This window comes from Carya illinoinensis, chromosome 5 (assembly GCF_018687715.1).
Source record: "Carya illinoinensis cultivar Pawnee chromosome 5, C.illinoinensisPawnee_v1, whole genome shotgun sequence".
NCBI lineage: Eukaryota > Viridiplantae > Streptophyta > Magnoliopsida > Fagales > Juglandaceae > Carya > Carya illinoinensis.
In genome coordinates this window covers 16,849,423-16,875,264 of record NC_056756.1, presented here as the reverse complement: position 1 = coordinate 16,875,264, position 25,842 = coordinate 16,849,423, and the positions used below count along the sequence as shown (strand labels likewise).

Sequence of the window (25,842 nt, the reverse complement as noted above, 5' to 3'; positions counted from 1 at the left end):
TATGAAAGAACATAAGGAAACTCGCCTCCATCCCAAGGCCAAACCCCATCGAAGCCTCTCACCACCGAAAAAGTTTCCGTCAACTCATCGTTGTCACGCTAAAAGGGGTAAGGACATTCTATTTGGAACTCAAATAGAATGTTTGTGATCTAATCTTAAGCTCAAAAAGTATTGAGAAATCTAGTTTGAGGCATCATCAACTATACATGATAAACCCAGGCCAAATGCCACTTGCTACTATTTAATGTCTAGTTTAGAATCATTGAAACTAGATTAATGTTGGAATCATCATGTTGGTTTTGCAAACGTGTAGGCTAAACATGATAATATTTTATCATATTGAAAAACTTGTATTTTGACTTCAGGCTTGATGAAATTTCATGAAGGAGCCAAGAAAAACCAAAATTATGAATTTTGCAAAATTAAACAAGCTATCAAAAATCAGTTTAAATGCAATCAAGATTCAGCGAATGGCAAGGTCATCCAAAAAACCCAACATGATGCCATCTAAAGTTCTAAACAACAAAACAAATCCAGAAAAAAGCCCAACATGAGATGGAGGATAGCCCGGTGCCAGACATGTCCAATGAAGGAGGCGGCGAAAATAAACAGAGGGGCAGCAGGCTTCGAGATTGGGACTCGAATTTCTTTGATCTTTCTACGACAGAAATGAGGGACTATCGAGGGGAAAATGCTTTCTTTGCCAGGTGGACTCGATACCAGTGTCGAAACTTGTTGAACCCAAAGTTTTAAAATTCATGTAATTATATATCTACACATAGATTTTGATGATAATAAATGAATTTAAAAAATAAAGGAGTCTCAAATCCAAGTTATCCACACGATGGAGTCAAGCACATCAAGGAATCAAGCATGAGTAAGAATGGAACAAGTTCATATTAAAATTATAGAGTAATGTTGTAAATCTCTTAAAAATTCGAAATTAAGATTAAGGATCAAACTTAATATTTTATCATAAAGCATTAAAATACATTTTCCATATGTGCATGAATATTTTGAAAATTAAATTTTAAAATTTTAAAAGATAATTGATTGTCATATTTCACATGTGCATTACATGATTAAATATTTGAATTTTAAAAATATTAAAGATGATTGTGTCATCTTTAACATCTGCATGTTTTATTTAAATATTTTCAAAAATGATTGATGTTTTTTTTTTACTTATGTAAAAGGTAGATGTTTTTGTTTGAAAAATTTGAAAAGTAAAGTGTGCTTCTTTTGTCATATGTAAAAGGTAAAAAGATTAGGTTTGAATTTTTTTGAAAAGAAAAGTGTGCTCCTTTTGTCATATGCCAAAGTAAAAGATTGGGTTTGAAATTTTTGAAAAATGAATGATGTTGTCTTTGACATATGAATCTTTTTAAATTTGAATATGAAGTCTCATATGCCTATAAATAGATCATTTGAGAGTTTCACATTTACAACACCAAAAGCATACAACATTCATTCAAAATTTTCATTCTCTCTTCTCTAAGCATTGAGCCTAAATCTTTATTCATTTTGAAAGAAATATAGTTTGCAATGTATTGTTCTTATTTTACTCATTGAGGAGTGTTTTCTGATAACCTACCCACTATCAGCTCTTGTATCGGTAAATGGGTGTGTATAACCCTTGTGCGTGTAGAAAGTGTTCTACACAGGATGTAACAGCCCGCTAGAAATTCAATTAAGGAATTTCTATTGACTTTAGGAACCTCGTGAAAACTCTGTAAGTTTACACGAATCGACTAATCGCATAAATTTTAGCCTGTCAACATAGTTAGTGTTATCACTCACTATGGTGCTAGAAATGCGATTTTAATTATTTGAGATAGTTAAAAGTGTCAGAATACATTATAGTCTACACCACTAGGCTTAATTAAATATTTAGAATTTTTCAGTACTAAGTTTATTACGTTTATTTTTGGAGTGAATAGTAATCTCGGTAAATGTACTGAGCGCAGTGTTTTCAAAATCATAGTGTGAAATGTCCAGTGTGAAATGTCCAAATTAGGATAGCGATATTTTATTTGGACACTTGGCAAGATCTTAACCACACATAATAAATAGTATTAGATACTTGGCACAAAGAGAAACCATTAGATGGAATTGTGAAGGAAATCAAGGTGTGAGATCATGACACCTAAGCAAAATACACATTTGGAAAATATCTTAAGAATAGAGATTTAAAATACACATAGAAAGATTTTAGCCACCTTACTCTTCCAAGTCTACTCCACATTTGGAAAATATATTGAGCTGATTTTTATAGATATTATTGGATAGAATATTTTGAGATAATATTTTATAGATATTTTGGGTAGGAGAAAACCACACTCAACTCTCAACTCCAGCCTTATCATCTCCCTTATCTCTTCCATAAGCATCTCCAGCCATCACCCACGAACTTATCTTCATTTACACGTTTCTTTAAAAGAATATCAAACATTCTCTCTCGGACAGCTTTTAGGAGTTCTTTTGCATACCCATTTCAAAGCTGTTGTAAGTGTTTTATCATAAAGTCTCATTCATATAAGTTGTTCCTTTTTGAGTCTAGTTTACATGGATATCTTATTTGCCCCATTTGAAGATCATTTGGTCAGTCAAATATTGTGTAAACTATAGAAAGGTCATTCTGGGAGATAAACTGGAGAATATGTTATAGTTTGGAGTTTTTGACCAAGCTAATGGATAGATATTGGTCCGAAATTTTTATGGAGTATTGTTAACATGTATATATGACTATTGGTTGAGGATTTTTGCATGATTGAAGGTTTTGATGAAATATTTGCTTAGATTTAGAAACTTAGAAACTGGAAGAAGAAAAACAGTTTCTATTTTGAGAAAGTTTAACTCTTTGGTGGTCTAAACCTATTCTAATGACTTTGATAATTTTATTGGAGGATCCTAAGCATCTTATATACATGTTATATTATTATTTTGAAGATATTTGATGTTAGTTTCAAATATATGAAATTTTATACAAAGAGATATTCAGATAAGTCAAAGTGTGGATGTTCTTGGATAAATTTATGTTTTGGTTAATTTTTAACCATGTGATCTTGAATTAGAAGCTTATATATGTTTTAGGACATCTTTTTAAACCATGTGATGGTTTGGTTTGAAGATCACATATTTATAAGTCATAGATCAAAAGGTTGATCAAAACAAGTTAGAAACAAAAATCAATAGAAATAGCATATGAGAATTTCGGCCCTATGGAGTTTTAATAGTTGTGATTAGTTTAAAATTTTTCTAAATTGATATTTGAGTTGAGGATAAAATTTACATGAGGCATGTAAATTTTGGTGACTTTTGGAGTTAGTATGCAAAATCCTTAAGTTATGGGTAAAACGGTCATTTTCCTACATGTAGGAAGTAAAATGGAAATTTTACTCTTTAAGTTAGTATTTTTCCATATTTCAAATTATTAGTGATTTAGTACTAACTTTTAGAATCACTAATTACAGTTCCTCGTGATCGCGCTTGAGGTTTTATAAGAAACGCGGAGATCGAGGTAAGTTAGCTTTTAACTTACTAGCAATCTACTGTGTATGTGTGCTAAGTAAAAGAACTACAGTGTATGTATGTATGTTATCATATGTGTCATGTCATGTCAAGTTATCATGTAATTGTCTATTATACAGAATTTATTCTGTCATCAATTTTTATCTGTTACATAATATATTCTGTTATCTATTACTGTACATTACAAGTACGTCATGCTAAGTATGTCATCCATTACATGTAAGTCAAGTCATGTAATATTCACTGTTGCAAGTATGTCATGTTAAATATGTTGTCTATTATATGTTATGCCATGTTACGAAATGTTTCTATATCAAGTTGGTCATGTATTCTAAGTTATGTTCAAATCACGTTATGTTACGTCAGGACTTCAGTCCTTTCGTATTCCAGTCACATTTCATCTTGAGTACATTATGATGTGTAGAATACATGGGGCCACAACAACTGTGGAGTATGTATTTACACGTAGAATATATGGGGCCACAACAACTGTGGAGTATGTATTTTTAATGTTAAGTCAAGTTTGTGTAGAATACATAGGGCCACAACAACTGTGGAGTATGTATTTACACGTAGAATACATGGGGCCACAACAACTGTGGAGTATGTATTTTTCATGTTAAGTCAAGTTTGTGTAGAATACACGGGGCCACAACAACTGTGGAGTATGTATTTTTAATGTTAAGTCAAGTTTGTGTAGAATACATAGGGCCACAACAACTGTGGAGTATGTATTTACACGTAGAATACATGGGGCCACAACAACTGTAGAGTATGTATTTTTCATGTTAAGTCAAGTTTGTGTAGAATACATGGGGCCACAACAACTGTGGAGTATGTATTTTTAATGTTAAGTCAAGTTTGTGTAGAATACATGGGGCCACAACAACTGTAGAGTATGTATTTACACGTAAAATACATGGGGCCACAACAACTGTGGAGTATGTATTTTTCATGTTAATTCAAGTTTCAAAGCAAGTTTATGATAAGTCAAGTTCAGTTCATGTTTCAATTTAAGTTATGTCAATTATGCTATGTTGTACGCTAAGTTATTCTTTAATTACTTATGAATTTGATTATGCATTTATGCTTTTACTGTCATCCATGCATCATTAGTCTGTGTGGAAGTTTTTTGTTAACTTGCTGAGATTTGTAATCGAATCTCACTGTGGTAGTCCCAACTACCATTCCTCCCGAATGGTAGATCTTGTTACAGGATCTGAAGGTGGACCAGAAGCTGACCAACTAGACACAGTCGACTGAACGACGGTGCGTCGTTAATGTTAATATAGTAGTTAAATTACTACTTGTACGATGGAGTTGTATCTCCAGTACTTTTGGATCATAACTATTTTGGAATAGTGCTGTGATCTTAGTTATTCAATGGATCTTTATGTATGAAGTATGTTTTAAGTATTGAGATATTTTCAGTTTGGTGCATAGTATTGCTAAAGAAAAAAATTATCCGCTGCGAATATTGCATAATGTTAGATGCATGTTAGGATTATTGCATCTTATATGTCATGAACGGGGGCAGGTAACCTTGTGTTGCATGTCTCGACGCTTCAAATGTCCGTCCGATCCCAAACGGAATTTGGGGGCGTCACACAGGAAATTGTTGAATCACCACGTGTAAGGTGATTGCAAGTGTAGAGGGTGTTCTACACGAATCTTTTGTAGCGGTGTTACTCAAATGTGTAATAGGTTTCTATTTCTACATTAAGGAGGTTGAATAGTAAATTTGAAAATCCTCAAAAGGTAGCTTGAGGCGATGACATAGGCAGTGGGGCCGAACGTCGTTAACATACTGAGTTTGCTTCTCTCTTACCCTTACTCTTTATATTTATTATTATTTTGTATTTTGTTAATATTTTATATTGTATATTTGATTCATAATTGTTATTTTTTTTTTAAATACAACTCAATTCGCCCTCCTTTTGTGTTAGTCATCTGAGCAACAATTGGTATCAAAACTAGTTGACATGTACTATTCATATAGGCAGATCACTCATGGGAACTCTCGCTTGTGACTGTGTCACCGAAGCAAAACTCTCTGACCATGGGTGACGGTACATCAGTAGAGAAGGTGGCCAGCTAGTCTGATTGGTACAATTGTTAGGTGACATAGGTGCTGCCTATGATCAGTAACAATTGGTATCAGAGCAAAGGCTCTATTATAAGATTAACTATCTTTTGAGTTAAAATCTTATGGCTAAAATTGCAATTTCATTTGGTGAATTTCAATCTAGCAGTCGGCCTCCACTCTTTTGTGAAGACAATTACTCATTCTGGAAAGTTAGAATGAGAATATTCATTCAGCCTCAAGGTCAAGAAATCTGAAAATGCATTATAAATAGACCTTATATTTCAACAAAAGTGATTGATGGAGTAAAAGTAAAAAAGGAAAAAGAAGAGTTTGATTGTGAAGACGATAGACTTTATACTTTGAATTTAACTGCTATGAATTTATTATATAATACTCTTAATAATAATGGATTTAATAGAATAATGACTTGTACTATGGTAAATGAAATTTGGGATAACTTAGAAATTATTTATAAAGGAATTTCGCAAGTCAAGAAATCAAAATTTTATATTCTTACTCATGAATATGAAATGTTTAAAATGAATGATGATGAATCTATTTCTAGTATGCACACTTATTTTACTAACATCATAAACAGCTTAACAGCTCTTGACAAAGTTTATTCTAAGGTGGAGATAGTAAGAAAAATTCTCAACTCTCTACCAAAACGTTGGAAATCAAAAGTGACAGCGATTCTTGAAGTTAGAGATCTCAAGAAGCTCGAAGTGAATGAACCTATCAGGCCACTTATCACCTATGAGTACACATTGAAAAGAGAAGAAGAAGAAGGAAAACCAAAGAAAGGCTTGGTACTTAAAACTGTTCCCCATGAAAGTGAAAATGATGAAAATGAAGAAAATGAAAACAAAAATGAAGAAGTTGCAATGATAATAAGAAGAATTCAGATGTTTTTAAAGAAAAATAAAACTCTTTCGAGGAAATTTTTCAAAAAGTTTTTTAAAAAAGATTCAAGTAAAAATGACACTTTAATTTGTTATAAATACAATAAGCTTTGTCATATCAAGTCAGATTGTCATCTGCTAAAGAAAGATCGAAACAAGAGCAAAAAAGTAATGAAAGTTACATGGAAAGATGATTCAAGTAGTTCAGTTAGTGAAGCAAGCAATGGAGAATCAGCAAATCTTTGTGTTATGGTTAAAGATGATATTGAGGTAACAAATCTTGATAATATCGAAGATCCTTCATATGAAGAATTGTAAAATGTTTTAGAAGAAGTATATGAGGAACTTGAAAAATTAGGTATTAAATATACTGTTTTGAAAAAGAAAAATTCTTCTTTACCAAACGAAATTGATATTTTAAGAAAAGAAAATATCTTTTTAAAAGATGAAAATCTTGAGTTGAAGAAGAAAAAAACTAATTTAGAAAATATTGTTGAAAACTTTACGAATGGAAAAAGAAATTTTGAAAATTTTCTTGATAGTCAAATATATGTTTTTGACAATGTAGGGCTGAGATATATGCCAAAACAAAAATACAAACCTTATAAAAAAATTTTGATAATCCTTCTACATCAAAGTCTAATATTCAAAATTTTTTTCATAAAACTAATTTTGTCAAAAAAAAATACTATTATAATCACTTAAGTTCTTCATATATGTCACATGTTATTTGTAATTTTTGTAATAGAAATGGTCATACTTATTATTATGTTTGTCCTATTAGAAGAAAGTATATAATGACTATTAGGGTCATATAGATACTTAAAAATCTTATTTTTTCTAATACTAATAAATAAATGACCCAAAGAATTTGGATACAAAAAAAAATCATTTTAATTATTTTTATATGTATGCATGAAGTCTTCTACAAGCAAAAACAAATGGTTTTTAGATAATGAATGTTCAAAACATATGATGTGAGACAAAACTAAGTTCTTTGATCTTAAATCTAAAGAAGAAAAACACATGACATTTGGAGACAACTCGAAGGGAAGATCGTGGGAATAGGTAAAATTGGTAATAAATTTTATCTCATAATTGAAGATGTTATATTTGTTGAAAGTCTAAAACATAATTTTTTGAGCATAAGTCAATTATGTGATAAAATATTTACAGTTACTTTTAAAATGGATAAGTGCATTATTTTAAATGATCATGATTATAGTATTTGTTTTATTACTTTTAGAAGCAACAATGTTTATACAATCGATTTTGAAGAAATTACTTCACAAGATGCTATTTGTTTTTCAGCATAAAATAAAATTAGTTGGATATGACATAGAAGATTAGGTCATGCCAACATAAAACTTATTTCCAAATTTTTAAAAACTGATATTGTGAGAGGTTTACCGAAAACAAATTTTCTTAAATACAAAATTTGTTATGCATGCCAATTTGATAGACAAATAAAAAAATTTTTTAAAACTAAGAAATATATTTCTACTGCTAGATTACTGCAACTGATACACATGGATCTTTTTGGACCAAATAGAGTTGCAAGTTTAAGAGAAAAATATTATGCATTTGTTATTGTTAATTATTTCTCTAGATATATTTAGGTCATCTTTCTTACTTATAAAGATGAGGCATATAATGCCTTTACCAAGTTATGCAAGAGAATTCAAAATGAAAAAAACTATACTATTTCAATTATCCGAAATGATAAGGGAAAAAAGTTTGTTAATAAAAATATTGAAACACTTTCTGATAAAAATGGTTTTGTGCATAATTTTTTTACTCATTGAACTCTTCAACAAAATAGGGTAGTAGAAAGGAAAAATAGATCTCTTCAAGAGATGGCAAGAATAATACTTAATGAGAACAATTTGTCTAGTTATTTTTTAGCCGAAGCGGTAAGTATTGCATATTATGTTATAAATAGAGTTATGCTAAGTTTTAAATTAGATAAAACCCCCTATGAGCTTTAGAATGAGAAAAAATTTAACATTAATTACTTTCATGTATTTAGATGCAAATATTTTATTTTGAATGACAAAGATAATTTAGACAAGTTTGATGCAAAATCTGATGAAATTATCTTTTTCGGGTATTCTATTAATAGTAAAACTTATAGAGTATTCAATAAAAAGATTTTGACTATACAAGAATCTATGCATGTAGTATTTGATGAATCTAATTATCTACTCTCCAAGAAATCTATTGATGAAGAAACATGAAGTATAAATAACACGAAAAGTCTCAATCTCAACAAAGAGAACACAATAGAGAAAGTTCAATACGGAAATGTCAAAAAATATCATCAAAATTTAATACAAGATGCAACCAAACGGTGAAAATTTGTGAAAGATCATTCAGTGGAATAAATTTTAGAAGAACGTTTATGAGGTGTAAGCACTCGATCATCTATTAAAAATATTTGCAATCATACTATTTTTCTATCTCAGATTGAACCAAAAATATTGATGAAGCACTTCTTGATGAATTTTGGATTCTAGCTATAGAAGAAGAGATTAATCAATTTGAAAGAAATGATGTTTAGACACTTGTTCTTAAACCCAAAAATCATACTATTATTCGAACAAAATAGGTTTTTAGAAACAAGAAAGATGAGTCCGAAGTCATTACTAGAAATAAGGCTCAACTTGTAACCCAATATTTTAATCAAGAAGCTGGAATTGATTATGATGAGATATATGCACCAGTCGCAAGATTAGAAACTGTTCGAATGTTACTTGCATATGCTTGTTATAAAGATTTCAAACTTTTTTCAAATGGATGTTAAAAGTACTTTCTTAAATGGTTTTATAAATGAAGAGGTATATGTTGAGCAATTTTTAGGTTTTAAAAATCATATTTCTCCAAATCATGTTTTCAAATTCACAAAAGTACTATATGGACTCAAACAAGCTCCTAGACCTTGGTACGAGAGACTCAGTGGTTTCTTGATTAAAAAAGGTTTTTCAAAAGGAAAAATTAACACAACTCTTTTCATTAAATACGAAAATGATGATATTTTTTTGATTCAGATTTATGTTGATGATATAATATTCGGTGCTACTAATGAAAATATGTGCCAAGTTTTTGCTAAGACTATACAGGAAGAATTTGAAATGAGTATGATGGGAGAACTTACATTTTTTCTCAGATTGCAAATTAAGCAAGTAAAAAGTAGGACATTCATCAATCAATCAAAATATATTAAGGAATTATTGAAGAAGTTTGGGATAGAAGGTGTTAAGGAAATTGAAACACCAATAAGCCCATCTACTAAACTTGATAAAGATGAAACCGGTAAGCCAGTTGACTCGAAGGTATATCGAGATATGATTGGTAGCCTATTATATTTGACAGCCAATAGACCAAATATTATGTTTAATGTGTGCTTATGTGCACGCTTTCAATCATCTCCAAAAGAATCTTATTTAATTGCAGTTAAGCACATTCTTAGATATCTTAGTGGTACAATTAACCTAGGGTTATGGTATCCTAAGAACACATCTTTCGATCTAATTAGCTACACGGATGTAGATTATGCTGGTTGTAAAATAGATCGAAAAAGCACTAGTAGAGCATGTCATTTCTTAGATCATGCACTAGTTTCCTGATTTAGTAAAAGATAAAATTCTGTTGCACTATCTACTGCTGAGGTAGAATATGTTGCTACGGGTAGTTGTTATGCTCAAATTCTTTACATGAAGAAATAACTTGAAAATTTTAAACTCATGTATAATCACATTCCAATCAAATGTGATAATAAAAGTGTTATAAATCTTTCAAAGAACCCAATACAACATTCTAAAACTAAGCATATTGAAATAAGATATCATTTTCTTCGAGATTATATGCAAAAAGGTGATATAGTACTAGAGTTCACAAACACATACAATCAGTTAGCAGATATTTTTACAAAACCTTTACCAGAAGATAGATTATGTATGATTAGAAGAGAAATAGGTATAATGCATGTTATGAATATCTCTTAAAAGATAGACTAGAGTCAATACAAGTAGAGAGATTTTTTAAATACTTTTACATAATTTGAGATTCTTAGCCTCATGTTTGAGACGCTCATTCTCTTCATACAATATCATGCCATCCTTATCCATAAGAACTGACAAGCAAAATGAAGAATCTAATAGAGATTTCAATTATTTATTCTTCCGCTGAAAGATTCATTCCCTTGTGTGAGATTCTTGAATAATTTGTTGAAGTACAACAATTTATTCTTTAAGTTTTTCAACCACATGGTTTCTGACTTGTAGCTGCTGAGAAAAAGCAACTATAGAGGAGGAGTAGCGAGTCCCGAGACTCACCAAATCGTAGATAGCATCGGAATCTAACTTATTAGTCAAATTATTATTTTTTTGCTGCAACATAGCACCAATGGTAGCTGCAGAAATGACAGGAGGTTGAGGTGCAGAATACCTCATGGATGAATCTAGAGAAATGTTAAAAGAATGAGTCATTGAGAAAAGAATTGAAAACTTAAAGCGAGAATATTGAAGGAATGCATATGAGTTATAGAGATGAGAATAAGATTTTATGCAAATTGGATAAACTTTAAGACTGATTTTATAAAAACTCAAAACCCTCAATCTTGTTTGTCAACAACATCAGGCGATTGTTTCAATCTCCAGCCACACTTGTCGGGTCACGAGCGGCTCCAATTTTCAACTATCTATAGTGTCTACTAACACACCATTTTCTTCAGTTCATTTAATTGCTGCGGATCCTTTTTAATTATGCCAAAAGGGGGAGAAATTTTATGCTAGAACATTAACATTATTTGAATTGGTAAACTTGTTATATATGTTTGGAATTATATTTATACTTTTGCTTGAAAAACTAACGCACATTCTCAGGTGGAGCTTAAGTATTAATACAGGCTTCAAGTTCTATCAAGTATTTATCATAATCAAAAAGGGGGAGGTTGTTGAACCCAAGATTTGAAGTTTCATGTAATTATATATCTACACATAGATTTTGATGATAACAAATGAATTTAAAGAATAAAGGAGTCTTAAACTCAAGTTATCCACACAATGAAGTCAAGCACATCAAGGAACCAAGCATGAGAAAGAAGGGAATAAGTTCACATTAAAGTCATATAGTAATGTTGTAAGTCTTTTAAAAATTTGAAATTAGGATTAAGGCTTAAAATTAATATTTTATCATAAAGTATTAAAATACATTTTCCACATGTGCATGAATATTTTGAAAATTAAATTTGAAAATTTTAAAAGATGATTGATTGTCATCTTTCACGTGTGCATTACATGATTAAATGTTTGGATTTTAAAAATATTAAAAATGATTGAGTGTCATCTTTCACATTTGCATGTTTTATTTGAATATTTTTAAAAGTGATTGATTTTTTTTTTACTTATGCAAAAAGTAAATGTTTTTGTTTGAAAAATTTGAAAAGTAAAGTGTACTCCTTTTGTCATATGTAAAAAGTAAAAAGATTAGGTTTGAATTTTTTGAAAAGTAAAGTGTGCTCCTTTTGTCATATGCCAAAAGTAAAATATTAGGTTTGAAACTTTTGAAAAATGAATGATATTGTCTTTGACAATTGAAAAAGAAAAATTTTTTATTTGAATTTTTTAAAAAAATAAATGATGTTGTCTTTGATATGTGAATCTTTTTAAATTTGAATATGAAATCTCATATGTCTATAAATAGATCATTTAAGAGTTTCACATTTACAACACCAAGAGCATACAACATTCATTCAAAGCTTTCATTCTCTCTTCTCGAAACATTGAGCCTTAATACTTGTTCATTTTGAAAGAGATATATCTTGCGCTGTATTGTTCTTATTTTACTCATTGAGGAGTGTTTTCTGCTAATTTGTTCACTATCAGCTCTTCTATCAGTAAAATGATGTGTATAACCCTTGTGCGTGTAAAAAGTGTTCTACACAAGAAATTATTGAATCACCACGTGTAAGATGATTGTAAGTGTAGAGGGTGTTCTATACGGATCCTTTGTAGCAATGTTGTTCAAAGGTGTAATAGGTTTTTATCTTCACCTGGAAGAGGTTGGATAGTGAATTTGGAGATCTTCAAGGAGTAGCTTGAGACGAGGGCATAGGCAGTCAAACCGAACCTCGTTAATATACTGAGTTTGCTTCTCTCTTACCCATACTCTTTATATTTATTATTGTTTCGTATTTTGTTTATATTTTATATTGTATATTTGATTTATAATTATTATTTTTTTAAATACAACTCAATTTACCCCCTCTTATATTAGTCATCTAGGCAATAGAACTGTTTGACGGAGGAGGCAACAGAAAAAAATGGAGGGGCAGCAAGCTCTTTTTTTTTTTTTTTTGTTGGAAAGCAGGGATTCAGAATCATAGGTTCTAAAATATACATGAAAATTTTTTTCTTTTTATTTTTTTTTCTCTTTTTAATAATATAATTAAATAAACACATGGTTGCCATGTGACATGTGACGTCAAATGGGAATGGAGAGCGGGATGAATGAGCGGAGCCTATAGAAATACCCTTATATTTATCTTTACAATTGCATTGAATGTTTAAAAATAAAATCTCCAATAATTTTGAGATATATAAATCCTCACCAAGAAATTTTAGAATTACTCGTTAGACATTATTAACTAGGGGTCTACTTGGTTTGGATTGGATTGGCTTTGAGAAAGATTGCCAAGTTGGAGAGCATGATCCATGTGTTCTTCATTCTTATGCACAACAATGCAATTCCTTGTTCGGATGAGAAATCAGCTTTCCGGAATGAGCAATGGATCATTAGTGTCTAATGTGGATTTTAAGATGGAGTGAGACTCAGAAATGCTCATTGAAGTGGGCTTCTATTTATCGGCCCATCTAATGCTATTCTTAGGCCGGAGCGGCCCAAAAAAAAAAAAAAAAAAACCCTTTCTTCAAGTTCAACTAAAAAATATTTGTTGTAAAATAACATTGTTGTAAAATAAATTGTATGACCACCGTGAGCTAGCCGCAAAATGCATAGTGCATAGTGCTAGCATAGTGAGCTAGCCGCAAAATACATAGTGCATAGTGCTAGCATAGTGAGCTAGCCGCAAAATGCATAGTGCTAGTCGTAAAAGGCATAGTCCCCTTTGTACTCCTATATATATATTGTTGAATCCTTTAAGAAATTCATAAGTTTTCATAACCTCTCTGAGCTCTATCTCTTTTTCTCTCCTTTTGAAAGTTTTATAACACGTTATGGCTCTCTCTTTTCAATGATTTCATAACACGTTATCAGCACGAAAGTTCTGACAATTTTGAAGCTAGTAGTCCTCTACTTCAAGTAAGTTTTTCAATATATTTTTGTAGTTTACAAAATGAATATGAAATGTTACATTACTTAATGAAAACTCTATACTTATGTTCCTGATTTATATATGTACAAAATGTCAAATCTTACAAAATTGGAATTCGTTGCTCTTGACATTTCTGGGAAAAATTATTTATCTTGGATCCTTGATGCTGAGATCCATCTGGATGCGATGAACCTGAGAGATACAATTAAAGAAGGAAATCAAGGGTCCCTGCAGGACCGTGCTAAGGCAATGATTTTCCTTCGGCACCATCTTCATGAAGAATTAAAAACTGAGTATCTAACGGTGAAAGATCCACTTATTTTGTGGAATGATTTAAGGGAGAGATATGAACACCAGAAAACTGTAATCCTCCGAAAAGCTCGTCATGATTGGATGCACATGAGGTTGCAAGACTTCAAGAGTGTTAGTGAGTATAACTCTGCACTTTTTAAAATTAGCTCGCTATTGAAATTATGTGGTGAAAAAGTCACTGATGATGACTTGTTAGAGAAGATGTATACTACTTTTCATGCCTCGAATGTGCTCCTTTAGCAGCAGTATCGAGAGCGAAAGTTTAAAAAATATTCTGAACTTATATCTTGTCTTCTATTAGCTGAGCAAAATAATGAGCTTTCGTTAAGAAATCACCAGTCACATTCTACTGGTTCTATATCATTCCCTGAAGTGAATGGTACTAGATTTACATCATTCCCAGAAACGAATGGTGCATCTTTTCAAAGAAAACGAGAGCGTGGACGTGGTAGGAAAAACTATAGAAGTGGAAGTCCTAAAAGTGACCACAATAAAATGGACAATAATAGATATACACCGTACTACCAGAAGTGGTTCAACTCAGAGAAGGGCAAAGGTCCTCAAGACAAATTTTTAAAGAAAGATGAAGATGGATGCCATAGATGTGGTATGACTGGACATTGGGCTCGTGTCTGTCGTACAGATAAGCACTTGGTTGACTTATACTAATATTCTATAAAAGAAAAAAACAAATAAATTTGAAACAAATTTTGCTGAACCATCATATGTTTTAGATTCTATAGATAGAGAAATATTACAAGTCTTGATGTTTTTGATTTCTTTGAGGATTCTAGTGGTAGAATTGATCATGGAAGTGTTCCTTTTTAATTAATGCATTTCCTTTATCTTATTATAAAATATTTTTATATTCTGCAATATTTTGTAGTAATGAAAATTTTATTTATTCTTTTATACTTGTTATAAATTATTGATGATATGATTTATTTGAGAATGGAAATGGATCATCCCTGAATGATCGCCCGAAATCAATAATTTTATTGAGTATCTCATATGAGTGATACTTGTACAAAAGCTTATTATGATTTATGCACCTGAAGTTGAATAATTGAAATTGTGGAAAGAATATATATTTGAATGAACGTCTCGAATGTGCTCCTTTCGAGACTCCTGAAGTAGCAATATGAAATGCAAACGTTCACAATGTATTCTAAATTTGTATCGGGTCTTTCAGTGACTGAGCAAAATAATGAGTTTTTGATAAGAATCATTAGTCACATCTTACTAGATCTATATCATTCCCTGAAGTGAATGATAATGAATTTATATCATTCTATTCCCTGAAGTGAAAAGAATGATGCGAAACTAAGAGATTGGACGTGATAATGAATATCTTTTTGGGTCAGAAGCTCGTATTGGAAAAACTGTAAGCTTTCTCTTTGAGATGATATTATACAATTATTGAATCAAATATTATGATGCATCAAAAGGTGATATGATTCAAAATATTTGTATCTTTTCATGGTTATCTTGATCATCCAAAATCAATTACGATAAGTCGAATGATTTTCATATGGACGTCCATAAAAGAACCAGAAGATTCTTTTAGTATAAAGTCTTACCACCAGAAGTGGAAAGAAAAATTTGCTTGAAGCAAATAAGATGAAATTATTCGACGTTATCTTGATTATCATATGTGAACCAGAAGTTCAGATGATAATTAAATTTTGAATGCAATAAGATAAAAATGTCTCATATTCTAGCTGCTAAAATCCCAGCGAAGATTGAAATCCCTGTAGGACAATTAAGAAATTCAGCAGTCTGAAAGCATGTGAGACCTATTGATACAAAAGGTACTGCATCTCAAAAGAGAAAGACACAAATAATTTGGTGCTCCTGAAGAGGCCATACCCACAAAACAAGCAATAAAGTCCATCCAAATTCTCTGTATAAAATTCTCCTATATAAACTCTTGAAGAGTGCCTCGTAAAAAGGTTTTTCATGAAAATGTCTTCCCTTGAAAAGGGACAGGTACCTGAAAATAACGAGATCTCGTTACATTTCATGAATAATAGAGAAATTATGGATAAAAATAAAATCGTTGTTGACAACGTATTTCCATATGAGATGGCAATTGACATTACCAGAAGTAATGATGAAAGTGAATCAAGAATCGTCAAAGAATATGACGTAAAATATTGGTCAAATTTGAAAGAAACAATTCTTGCAGAATTGATTCACTAGTAAAATATGATGCATCGAGACTTATAGTCCAAACACCTAAAGAGGTGATGCTTGTTGAATGTCAGTGGGTATTTATGGAAAGGAAATAAAAATGTGATATATAAATCATGAGTCAGTTTCTCAATTCCTGCAGAATTGATATCACTAAGTAAAATGTGATAAATATAAACTTGAAATCCAAACACCTAAAGAGGTGATTTTTGTTAAATATCAGTGGATATTTATATACATGATATAAAAAGTCTGAAACTTTTAATATGAAAATGTGATATAGAAATCACAAGTTAGATTTTCGAAGAAACAATATTGATATGATTTTAAAGTGGTTGAAATCATATTGAGATTTTTATTAGCTTGAAAGTTACCGAGAGTTTGGATATGCATGTGACCGGTGCAAAACTGCAAGTGCACAGTATCGTAGTTTTATAGTAAAGTAATAAGAAGAGTATCGTCCTCAGGGATTGGTACCTTACTCTTGCCAAATACCAAAATTATGCTAATCTCAATTCTATCTAGAGGAATCGCTAAGGTTTTTGTAGTAGCAAATAAAACTAGATCAACTCAAGAGAAATAAGCAAAGAAAGTAAAACTGATGTTTGAAGATCAAATTCAATAGGGAAGAAAACTTCTAGGAAATCGATTTCACCATAATTCTTCACTATGCTTTTCTCATCCAGCTAATTTAACTTAAACCTCTTTTGTCTATTAGCAAATCTCTAATTCATCCAAAAGCCTCTTTCGATAGTCAATTGGAATTGATTCTAGTTTATCAATTCACACAAGAGTATGCAAATTAAATAATCAAGAACGCAATAAGACCAATGATTTAATTACTACACAGGTTCATACAAGTCTTTCGATCTCTATACTTACCTATGCTGAAATATCCAAGATCTACCCTATGATTCCCTCTTTCGATAGCAAATCACAAGATTAATAATCATCTAATCAATGGCCAGTTAATTAGAAGCATTAAACTCAGAATAAATAAGATAAACAAAGAGAGAATTGCATTAAATTAGCATGGACAAACAAGCATAGTTCGGAATTAGGTTACATCATTTTCCTAGAAAGAAGAAAATTTAGCTCATACTAGAATTGGAATTCAACATAAACGAATTCACCATAATTGTTCTGAGAAGATGGGAAGAAGAAAATAAACACTGAAAAATCCTCCTTGCAGCCTCAACTGGTCGTCAAAAGCTCAAGAGAACGATTCAACGCCTTTCTCCCGTCCGTGCTCGTGTATGAATCCAACGTACGTGCAATAAATTGGAATTCTGTCTCCAAAACAAATGATTTGAATCCCTCTAGCTATGTTTTTCTCTCCCAAAGAGTGTTCTCCAGTCAAAAACCGCGGCTCTAGAGTGAAGAATGACCTTTTATATGGTCCCACGGCGGAAAACCTAAAATCTGTCAAAATACGATGTTCGCTCGAGCGGGGTGTCGAGCGCGCGTCGAGCGTTCGACTCTGCTTGATTTCGCTCGAGCGTCCTATCGAGCGCACATCGAGCGTTCGACTCTGCCTGATTTCGCTCGAGCGGCCAATGTCTCCGCTCGAGCGATCTTCGTTTTTCAGCAACCTGCTCGAGCTCCCTGTCGAGCGGCAGTCGAGCGTTTGAATCTGCCTGAATTCGCTCGAGCGGCCAAAAGCCTCCGCTCGAGCGAACTTGTAAAATCTGCAATATGAAATTTTGCAATCCATCAGCATGATTAACTGCATATTTATATGGATCATTGGATCATGATATATATATATATATATATGAAAATCTCTGAAGGATAGAAAATGTCTGAAACTTCTAATATGAATACATCTGGAAATATGTATTCTATCAAGTTTCAAAGATCCTTATATGATCTAAAGCAATCCAAACGCAAATAGAAACAAGCTATTATTGCAGTTTATATATATGATTTAAATGTCATTGAGGCTCCAGAAGAGCTCATGAAAACTGCACATATTTGAAATATAAATTTGAAACCCTTGCGGCTTCAAGGGGAAGATGGATGATGTTATTAGTCATGAAATACCATCTTTTAATACAATTAGTATTTCAGATTCATATTATGGGTTTGATATGAAGTGTGCATTATTAAAGAAGAAATAAAAGGGAGCACACAGAACATCTACCAAAAGATAGAAACACAAATATGAATATTTGTGAAATATTATTTTATTATCTTGAAACAAGAATTACAAAAATTTGAGGCACTTTGCCTCATTCTTCAAACGCTCTTGTTCTTCAAGAATCTGCATGGCATCCCTATCTAAAGGGGTGGGCAATCGAAAAGAAGATTTAAGCAAGGATTTTAAATTCCTATTCTCTTGATTTATTGATTCTATCTTCATGTTGGACTCCAGAAGAAGTAGCTGAAGTATAGCAATATTCTCGTGGAGATTGTCAACTTCACAAGTTCTGGATTGTAGTCGCTAAGAAAATGCGACAATGGATGATGAGTATCGGGTACCGAGACTCACAAGCTCATAGATAGCTTCATTATCTGACTTATGAGTCAGATCATTATATTGCATGATAGCACCTGTGGTAGAAGTAGGAACAGCTGATGAACGAGGTGCAGAGTACCTCATATATTGGCCATGAGAAGATTGCTAAGCCATTGTAGGATAAGAATGCAGAAAGAGATTGCAGAGTAAAAATGCAGTATGATTACAGAAAAGTGAAGAAGATGAGATGCGAATAAAGATGAGCTGAATATCTCTTTTATAGAGAAAATTATGATACAACATCTCTCGTGAAGCAAGAGAAAAGAGACGAAATATAGTTTCATAGCTCTGTGGCGCCTGATAGCACGCCTGATAGCTGCGGCGCCTGACAGCACGCCTGACACCTACAGAGGAGTTGAAAATCTGCGGTGCTTGTCTGATCTTAAAAGGCTGGCCACCGTTTTTATTAAAAAATGAGGTTAGCGGTTTAATGTTGATGAATTCTCTACTAACTGTGTTATTTACAAGAACTCCATAAGAGTACAACTCCAGAAGATAATGATGAGCAGAAAGATCCAGTTGTGATTATTTTATCAACATGGATCAAGTCCACAGTTAGTTAGATGTACAGATGCAAGTTATCTTTCAGATACACACAAAAAGATCATTGCAATTCATGAGGAAAAATGTGAAATTAAAGTCAAGCAGATACGATCAAGTGATAATCTGGCAGATTTATTCACAAAAGCATTACCAACTGTAACATTTAATAAGATTGTGCAGAACATTGGAATGCGGAGACTTGAAGACCTTTTATCGTGCACTTTTCAGGGGGAGTAATGTCTTAAAGATTTATGCTGATTGTATTTTTTTCCTTCGCTAAGGTTTTATCCCACTGGGTTTTCCTTTGCAAGGTTTTAATGAGGCAATCTTAAAACATTTTACGGTACACATGAATATTGTACTCTTTTTCCTTCGCCATTAGTTTTTTTCCCACATGGTTTTTCCTTGGCAAGGTTTTAACGAGGCATATTCTTTATATGTGGTCATCCAAAGAGGGAGTGTTGTAAAATAATATTATTGTAAAATAAATTGTATAACCACCGTGAGCTAGCCGCAAAATGCATAGTGCTAGCATAGTGAGCTAGCCGTAAAATGCATAGTGCATAGTGCTAGTATAGTGAGTTAGCCGCAAAAAGCATAGTGCTAGTCATAAAAGGCATAGTCCCCTTTGTACTCCTATATATATCGTTGAATTTTTTAAGAAATTCATAAGTTTTCATAACCTCTCTGAGCTCTATCTCTTTCTCTTTCATTTTGAAAGTTTTATAATACGTTATGACTCTCTCTTTTCAATGATTTCATAACAATATTCAGATAATTCATTCTATTTTTAATAATGCATTTAAAACTTAAACAAAAAACGAAAAGAATGGATATATTAATGTTTTATTTGGGAAATCTGCGTATCAGTGGTATCTAGTGATTTTCAGTCATGTGGTTTTCCTAAATTCAACTATCCTACCTATTTGTTCTGTTTTATTAATTTTTTATACTAATTTTGTTTTTAATTTTAGAGAATATATGATTAAGTGTGATATTTTTTAATTTTATTATTATCTTATGATTAAAATTTAAGTGGTGTGATTTACATCATGTACCGATTGAAATTATTTCCAATCAAAATACGTTGAAAACTTCAATCTGTATAAATTGGGGTAGACTAGCGCCAGAAAGAGAGCTCCGCGTTTGAGCAGCCAATGAGAGACGTCAGGCAGATTCACTACCCAATAAGAAACCTCCACCTGGATATTCGACGTAGGTTCGCGCCCCTCTGGACCCGTCATATGAATCAACGTCTCCAACGCAAATACCATTGCCAGATTGCTCTCAGTTCCCATCGTTTCCTTTTACTCTCAACTCGACTTTGCTTTCTGATCTCTATCCCCTGTCCTCTTTTTTATTTTTTTCACAAGAATAAGAAGATAAGTCCTCCGGGCCAATCTGCGTAAGTGGTCTCCGGCGACACGAAATGGAAGCTCACGGCGCTGGACTCAGCCGTGTACTAGTGTTGTCCTTTTGCGTCGCCGGCATTTGGTCTGCCTATATCTATCAAGGCTTTCTTCAGGAAACTCTGTTAGTTTTTCTTTCTCCCTCTCTTTTTTATTAATGGAACTTCTGCTTCGATTTGTATATTATATATCCGATCTCCTATGATAAACCGGGTGAGAGCTAACGACAGTGTGTTCGGGGATATTTTCCCGATCATGCGGGTGCTCTCGTAATTGGAAGGGTGGTAATCATTATGGGGTTGGCGTTGAATTCGAATTCGATACTTCTTAGGGCCGCTTATTGAGTTTAATTCAACTGATATGCAAAATGTGGCTTCCTTGATGTTTAAATTTATGCTTATGATTAGCAATGTTCGGATTGCATTGGCAGAAACTGAGCAGTTTGCACCAAAAATTATGATTTTCCAATTGTTTGATTTGAACAGAGTTTTGTCAAAGGCTGTTCATCAATGCTGAACATTGAAAATTTTCTAAATTTGGTTCCCAAAAAGTCTTAATTGGGATAGTAAATTGCCTATTTAACTAGGGTTACTGCTACTCAAGTTGGAACTTATTCACTCTGGTTCCTAACGATGACATATGAACCAAAAGATCGCGATTGTTTCCCTTAATTTTTTTCTCTCACTCTATAGGTCTACCAAGAGATTTGGTCCAGATGGGAAGAGATTCGAACATCTTTCGTTCCTTAACTTGGCGCAGAATGTAGTATGTTTAATCTGGTCCTATATAAGTGAGTTCCTCTTCCCCTTCATCTTTTTACTTTTTCCTTTGCTAAAAAGTAAAATGTTACTTGTAGAAGGCGTATATATTCAAGATGTAATTTCATTCTTATTCCGTGTTTTAAACAGTGATAAAACTTTGGTCAAGTGGTAGTAGTGGGGGTGCTCCTTGGTGGACATACTGGAGTGCTGGCATTACAAATACGATTGGTCCAGCTATGGGTATCGAAGCATTAAAATATATCAGCTACCCTGCCCAGGTATGTGTCTACTTCTCTTTATTCAACGGTTTATTCATACTTGGAAGGCAAAGTGGGAATGTCGCTATGATGTGGTCATCACTTATAGAAAGAAGAACAACAAAACTATAATATGGTGATTGGTAGTCTGGATGATACGCTTGCATGATGTTACTCCAGTTTTCTAATATGATTCTCAGTATTTTTTCCTCAATTTCATTGTCGGATGGTAATTGCATGAAGACAACCTTTAAAAAAAAACGCATGAAGACTATTTCTGCTTTCTTATTACCAATCAAGGAAATTTAATTTGTTGTTGCAGAAAATATTGATTTTTTTTTTTTGGTTAATTGCAGGTCCTGGCAAAATCCTCAAAAATGATTCCAGGTAAAATATTTACAAGTTTATACAATCTGAGCTGAAACAAACCTGCTGTTCGCCAAGCATGAGGATATCTAACTGTAAACTGCATGCTTTTACTGACAAACCAATCCTACTTTCCCTCGACACCTTTTTTAACGTGTAAAGGAAAAAGAAAGATTTTCATCATCTTTCTGGTTGGAAAAAAGATTGTTATTAGAGGACTTACAAATTGTTTAGACTTGGCCTTCCTTGGATTGAGATGTGTTGTTTGATGGCATCTCTTGTGTGAAAAAGGAATGGAGGATCCTAGAGCTCAAATAGAATTTGCTATATATGTAAAGAGTTAATGAAAATAATGGCTTTATTTTGCCATTGCTGTTTTTAAAATGGTGATCAATGAAATGAATGGGAAAGTTTATTGCTGTTTATTTGTTGTGTTGAGGGTGGATTATTTGTACAAGTTGATTAATATATCCAGGACAGTGATTTTTTTTTTCCCAGTAACTAATGTTTTATCTTGTTGTATGCAGTAATGCTGATGGGTACTTTAGTTTATGGTATAAGATACACTTTTCCAGAGTATCTTTGTACTTTCCTTGTTGCTGGAGGTGTGTCTATATTTGCCCTACTAAAGGTGATGATTATGTCTTTGTGAACAATTTTTTTCTTTTTGAACTATTTTCATGCTCAGTTCTTAAGATATCTTTGGGGTAAATGATTGCTTCTAGTGAATTCATTTCTGATTTTTATGTTTATCTTATATATAGTTGGATTGATTGCAGACTAGCTCAAAGACTATAAGCAAGCTGGCACATCCAAATGCACCTCTTGGATATGGGCTATGTTTCCTGAACCTTGCATTTGATGGATTTACAAATGCTACTCAGGATTCAATATCTACTAGGTACGTTAAAAAAAATACTACTTACAGAAAGAAAGAAAAGAAAAAGGACAAAAGTTTTATTGTTTCCAATTGAGATTTTAGTATCAAGTAAGTTAAAACAACTTGGTCTTTTGATAATGTTTAAAGTTTTCTATTGCTTTTTTCATTTGACTTGTTCCAGTGTACTAGTCAATAAGCAACAAAGAAAAAATTCATCACAGTGAAGTTTGTTTTTTACTTGACTGAAAAAGCAATTTGTCGTTGATTTTTAAGAGTAAATCTCAGTACTTCTGGCATGGAAGAACTTGATCAATTTACTAATTGGCCTTCATTTATTTTGAGAAATTTTAGATCCTGTGGACTACTTTTTCTTATATTTTTGTCTTCTAAAACAAAAGCAAATGGGGGGCAAAACTATACTCTTCAACATAATAATTTGATTTCAATAAATATTTAAGCAAAATCACCACACCTAGAGAAATTACATACCTATAGTAGTTACAGAATTTTGATTCCCAGTTTACCTGTTGGCCAAGAAAATGGCTTTCATCCCTCTTTTTAAAACATCGTTCCTCCCCTCTATTCACCTTGAATCACTTGTTGAACATCAGTCTGAAATTTGGAAAGAAAGCAAGATGGCATTCATTTGAGGATTAATTTAGATGACTCCATATGCTCGTGTGAACTTCAGAAATGCTCATCACATTCTTAAAAAGGGTTGAGAATGGCTGTGTCGGTCTTTGCTCTCCAAAATTCCTGGTAGTGTCGTCCTATTTCCCTTTCTAGTGCAGCTAAATTATTGAACTATAAAACCAGCATGCATTTTTTGAAGCATTAAATGTGTTGCAGTTGAAGGTTCCCACATTGGATCTAGAATCAGGGTTTCTGAAGCCTGCACCTCCTTTTCCCCTTTGTTTGTTCCGTGGAGCACCTTACAAATTGATTCTTTTAGAATGATGACCTATATCACATTGGCTGTTGCACATACTCACCAACCCATCCCAAAATATATAAATTATTCTTATTTTGTTGCTTTCTCTGGTTTAGGTACCCAAAAACAAGTGCCTGGAATATTATGCTAGGGATGAACTTATGGGGTACCATTTACAACATGATCTACATGTTCGGCTGGCCCCAGGCAAGCGGATTTGAGGCAGTCCAGTTTTGCAAGCAGCATCCAGACGCAGCATGGGACATTTTTCTCTATTGCCTTTGTGGGGCAGTGGGCCAGAATTTCATCTTTCTGACCATAAGTCGATTTGGCTCCCTTGCTAATACCACAATCACTACCACCCGCAAGTTTGTCAGTATCGTGGTTTCTTCACTCCTGAGTGGCAATCCCCTGTCGACAAAGCAATGGGGGTGCGTTTTCATGGTCTTCTCTGGATTGTCATACCAGATCTACCTCAAGTGGAAGAAGTCGCAGAGATTGCAGAAGAAGAGAAAGCCCATGTAACATTTTTGAACTATAACTTGAACCCTTCTTCATTTTTGGCCTTTATATCCCTGAGTGTTCTTTCATTTATAGTAACCATAAGGTTGAGATGGTTTCAAATTAGATGATACTTAATTATGAAAAGCTGTTAAATGTAATTGTAGTTTCTTATCAATTACGAACATGTTAGGAGTTTTGCCACTTGCAAGCTTGGTGTGTTAACACACCACTGTTATTGTACGACCATTATAGTTATAAAAAAGCAAAATGTTTAATACTTTTTTTTCTATAATTAATTTATTGGTGTGTTGTGTGTAAAAAAAAAAAACCATGCTAGTAAATAGATCTTTTCAAAGAAAGAGAAAACACATTTTGACAGGTTGTTCAGTTTTTGGTAAGTTTTTATGACATCTAGGAAATGGGTGCCATTTAAAAATTGAGCGTGGGATGGTTTATTAGTTTGGCATGAAAGATGAACAAGAATCAAGCTGGAATAATATTTTAGCATGCTATGGTATTACGGTAGGTTGTCTATAATTTGAACTGAAGTACGAAGTTATTGCTTTTTCACATGCCTCTTGCTGCCCTTACTTGAATGATTAGGAGATATAGGTTCGGTGGATGGTTCAGATTAAAGATACTATAAAGTTTCTAAATTCTAAAGGTGAAATATGAACGATTGACGCTGGCTGAACTGAAGTATCGGCTATCCATTCATCTTCTTGGTTGACCAATTAACGAAATAATAACAAATCTGTTGTAAAATAACATTGTTGTAAAATAAATTGTATGACCACCTTGAGTTAGCCGATATATGCACAGTGCATAGTGCCAGCATAGTAACTGGCATAGTGAATGGTCGACATATGCACAGTGCATAGTGCCAGCATAGTACTGCATAGTAACTGGCATAGTGAATGACCGACATATGCATAGTGCATAGTGCATAGTACCAGCATAGTATTACATAGTAACTGGTATAGTGAATGGTCGACATATGCACAGTACATAGTGCCAACATAGTACTGCATAGTAACTGGCATATTGAATGACCGACATATGCACAGTGCATAGTGCCAGCATAGTACTGCATAGTAAGCTAGCATAGTCCCCTTTGTACGCCTATATATATCGTTGAATTTTTTAAGAAATTTATAAGTTTCATAACTTCTCTGAGCTCTATCTCTCTCTCTCTCTCTCTCTCCTTTTAGAAAGTTTTATAATAAATCTATCTCTCTTTTTCCTTTTCGATAGTTTTATAACACGTTATCAGCACGAAAGTTCTGACGATCTTGAAGCTAATAGTCCTCTACTTC

The 25,842-nt window shown here is 32.7% G+C and overlaps 1 protein-coding gene across 1 annotated transcript; it reads left to right on the top strand.

Moving 5' to 3' along the window:
* The first annotated feature begins 20,659 nt into the window (after positions 1-20,659).
* Positions 20,660-24,803, top strand: LOC122311670 (UDP-galactose/UDP-glucose transporter 3). The gene is made up of 7 exons (XM_043126304.1): positions 20,660-20,951; positions 21,520-21,617; positions 21,736-21,866; positions 22,202-22,232; positions 22,739-22,842; positions 22,991-23,112; positions 24,139-24,803. Exons 1-7 carry the CDS (start codon positions 20,848-20,850, stop codon positions 24,545-24,547), a joined length of 999 nt encoding a protein of 332 aa, XP_042982238.1. The 5' UTR covers positions 20,660-20,847; the 3' UTR covers positions 24,548-24,803.
* Positions 24,804-25,842: the final 1,039 nt, after the last annotated feature.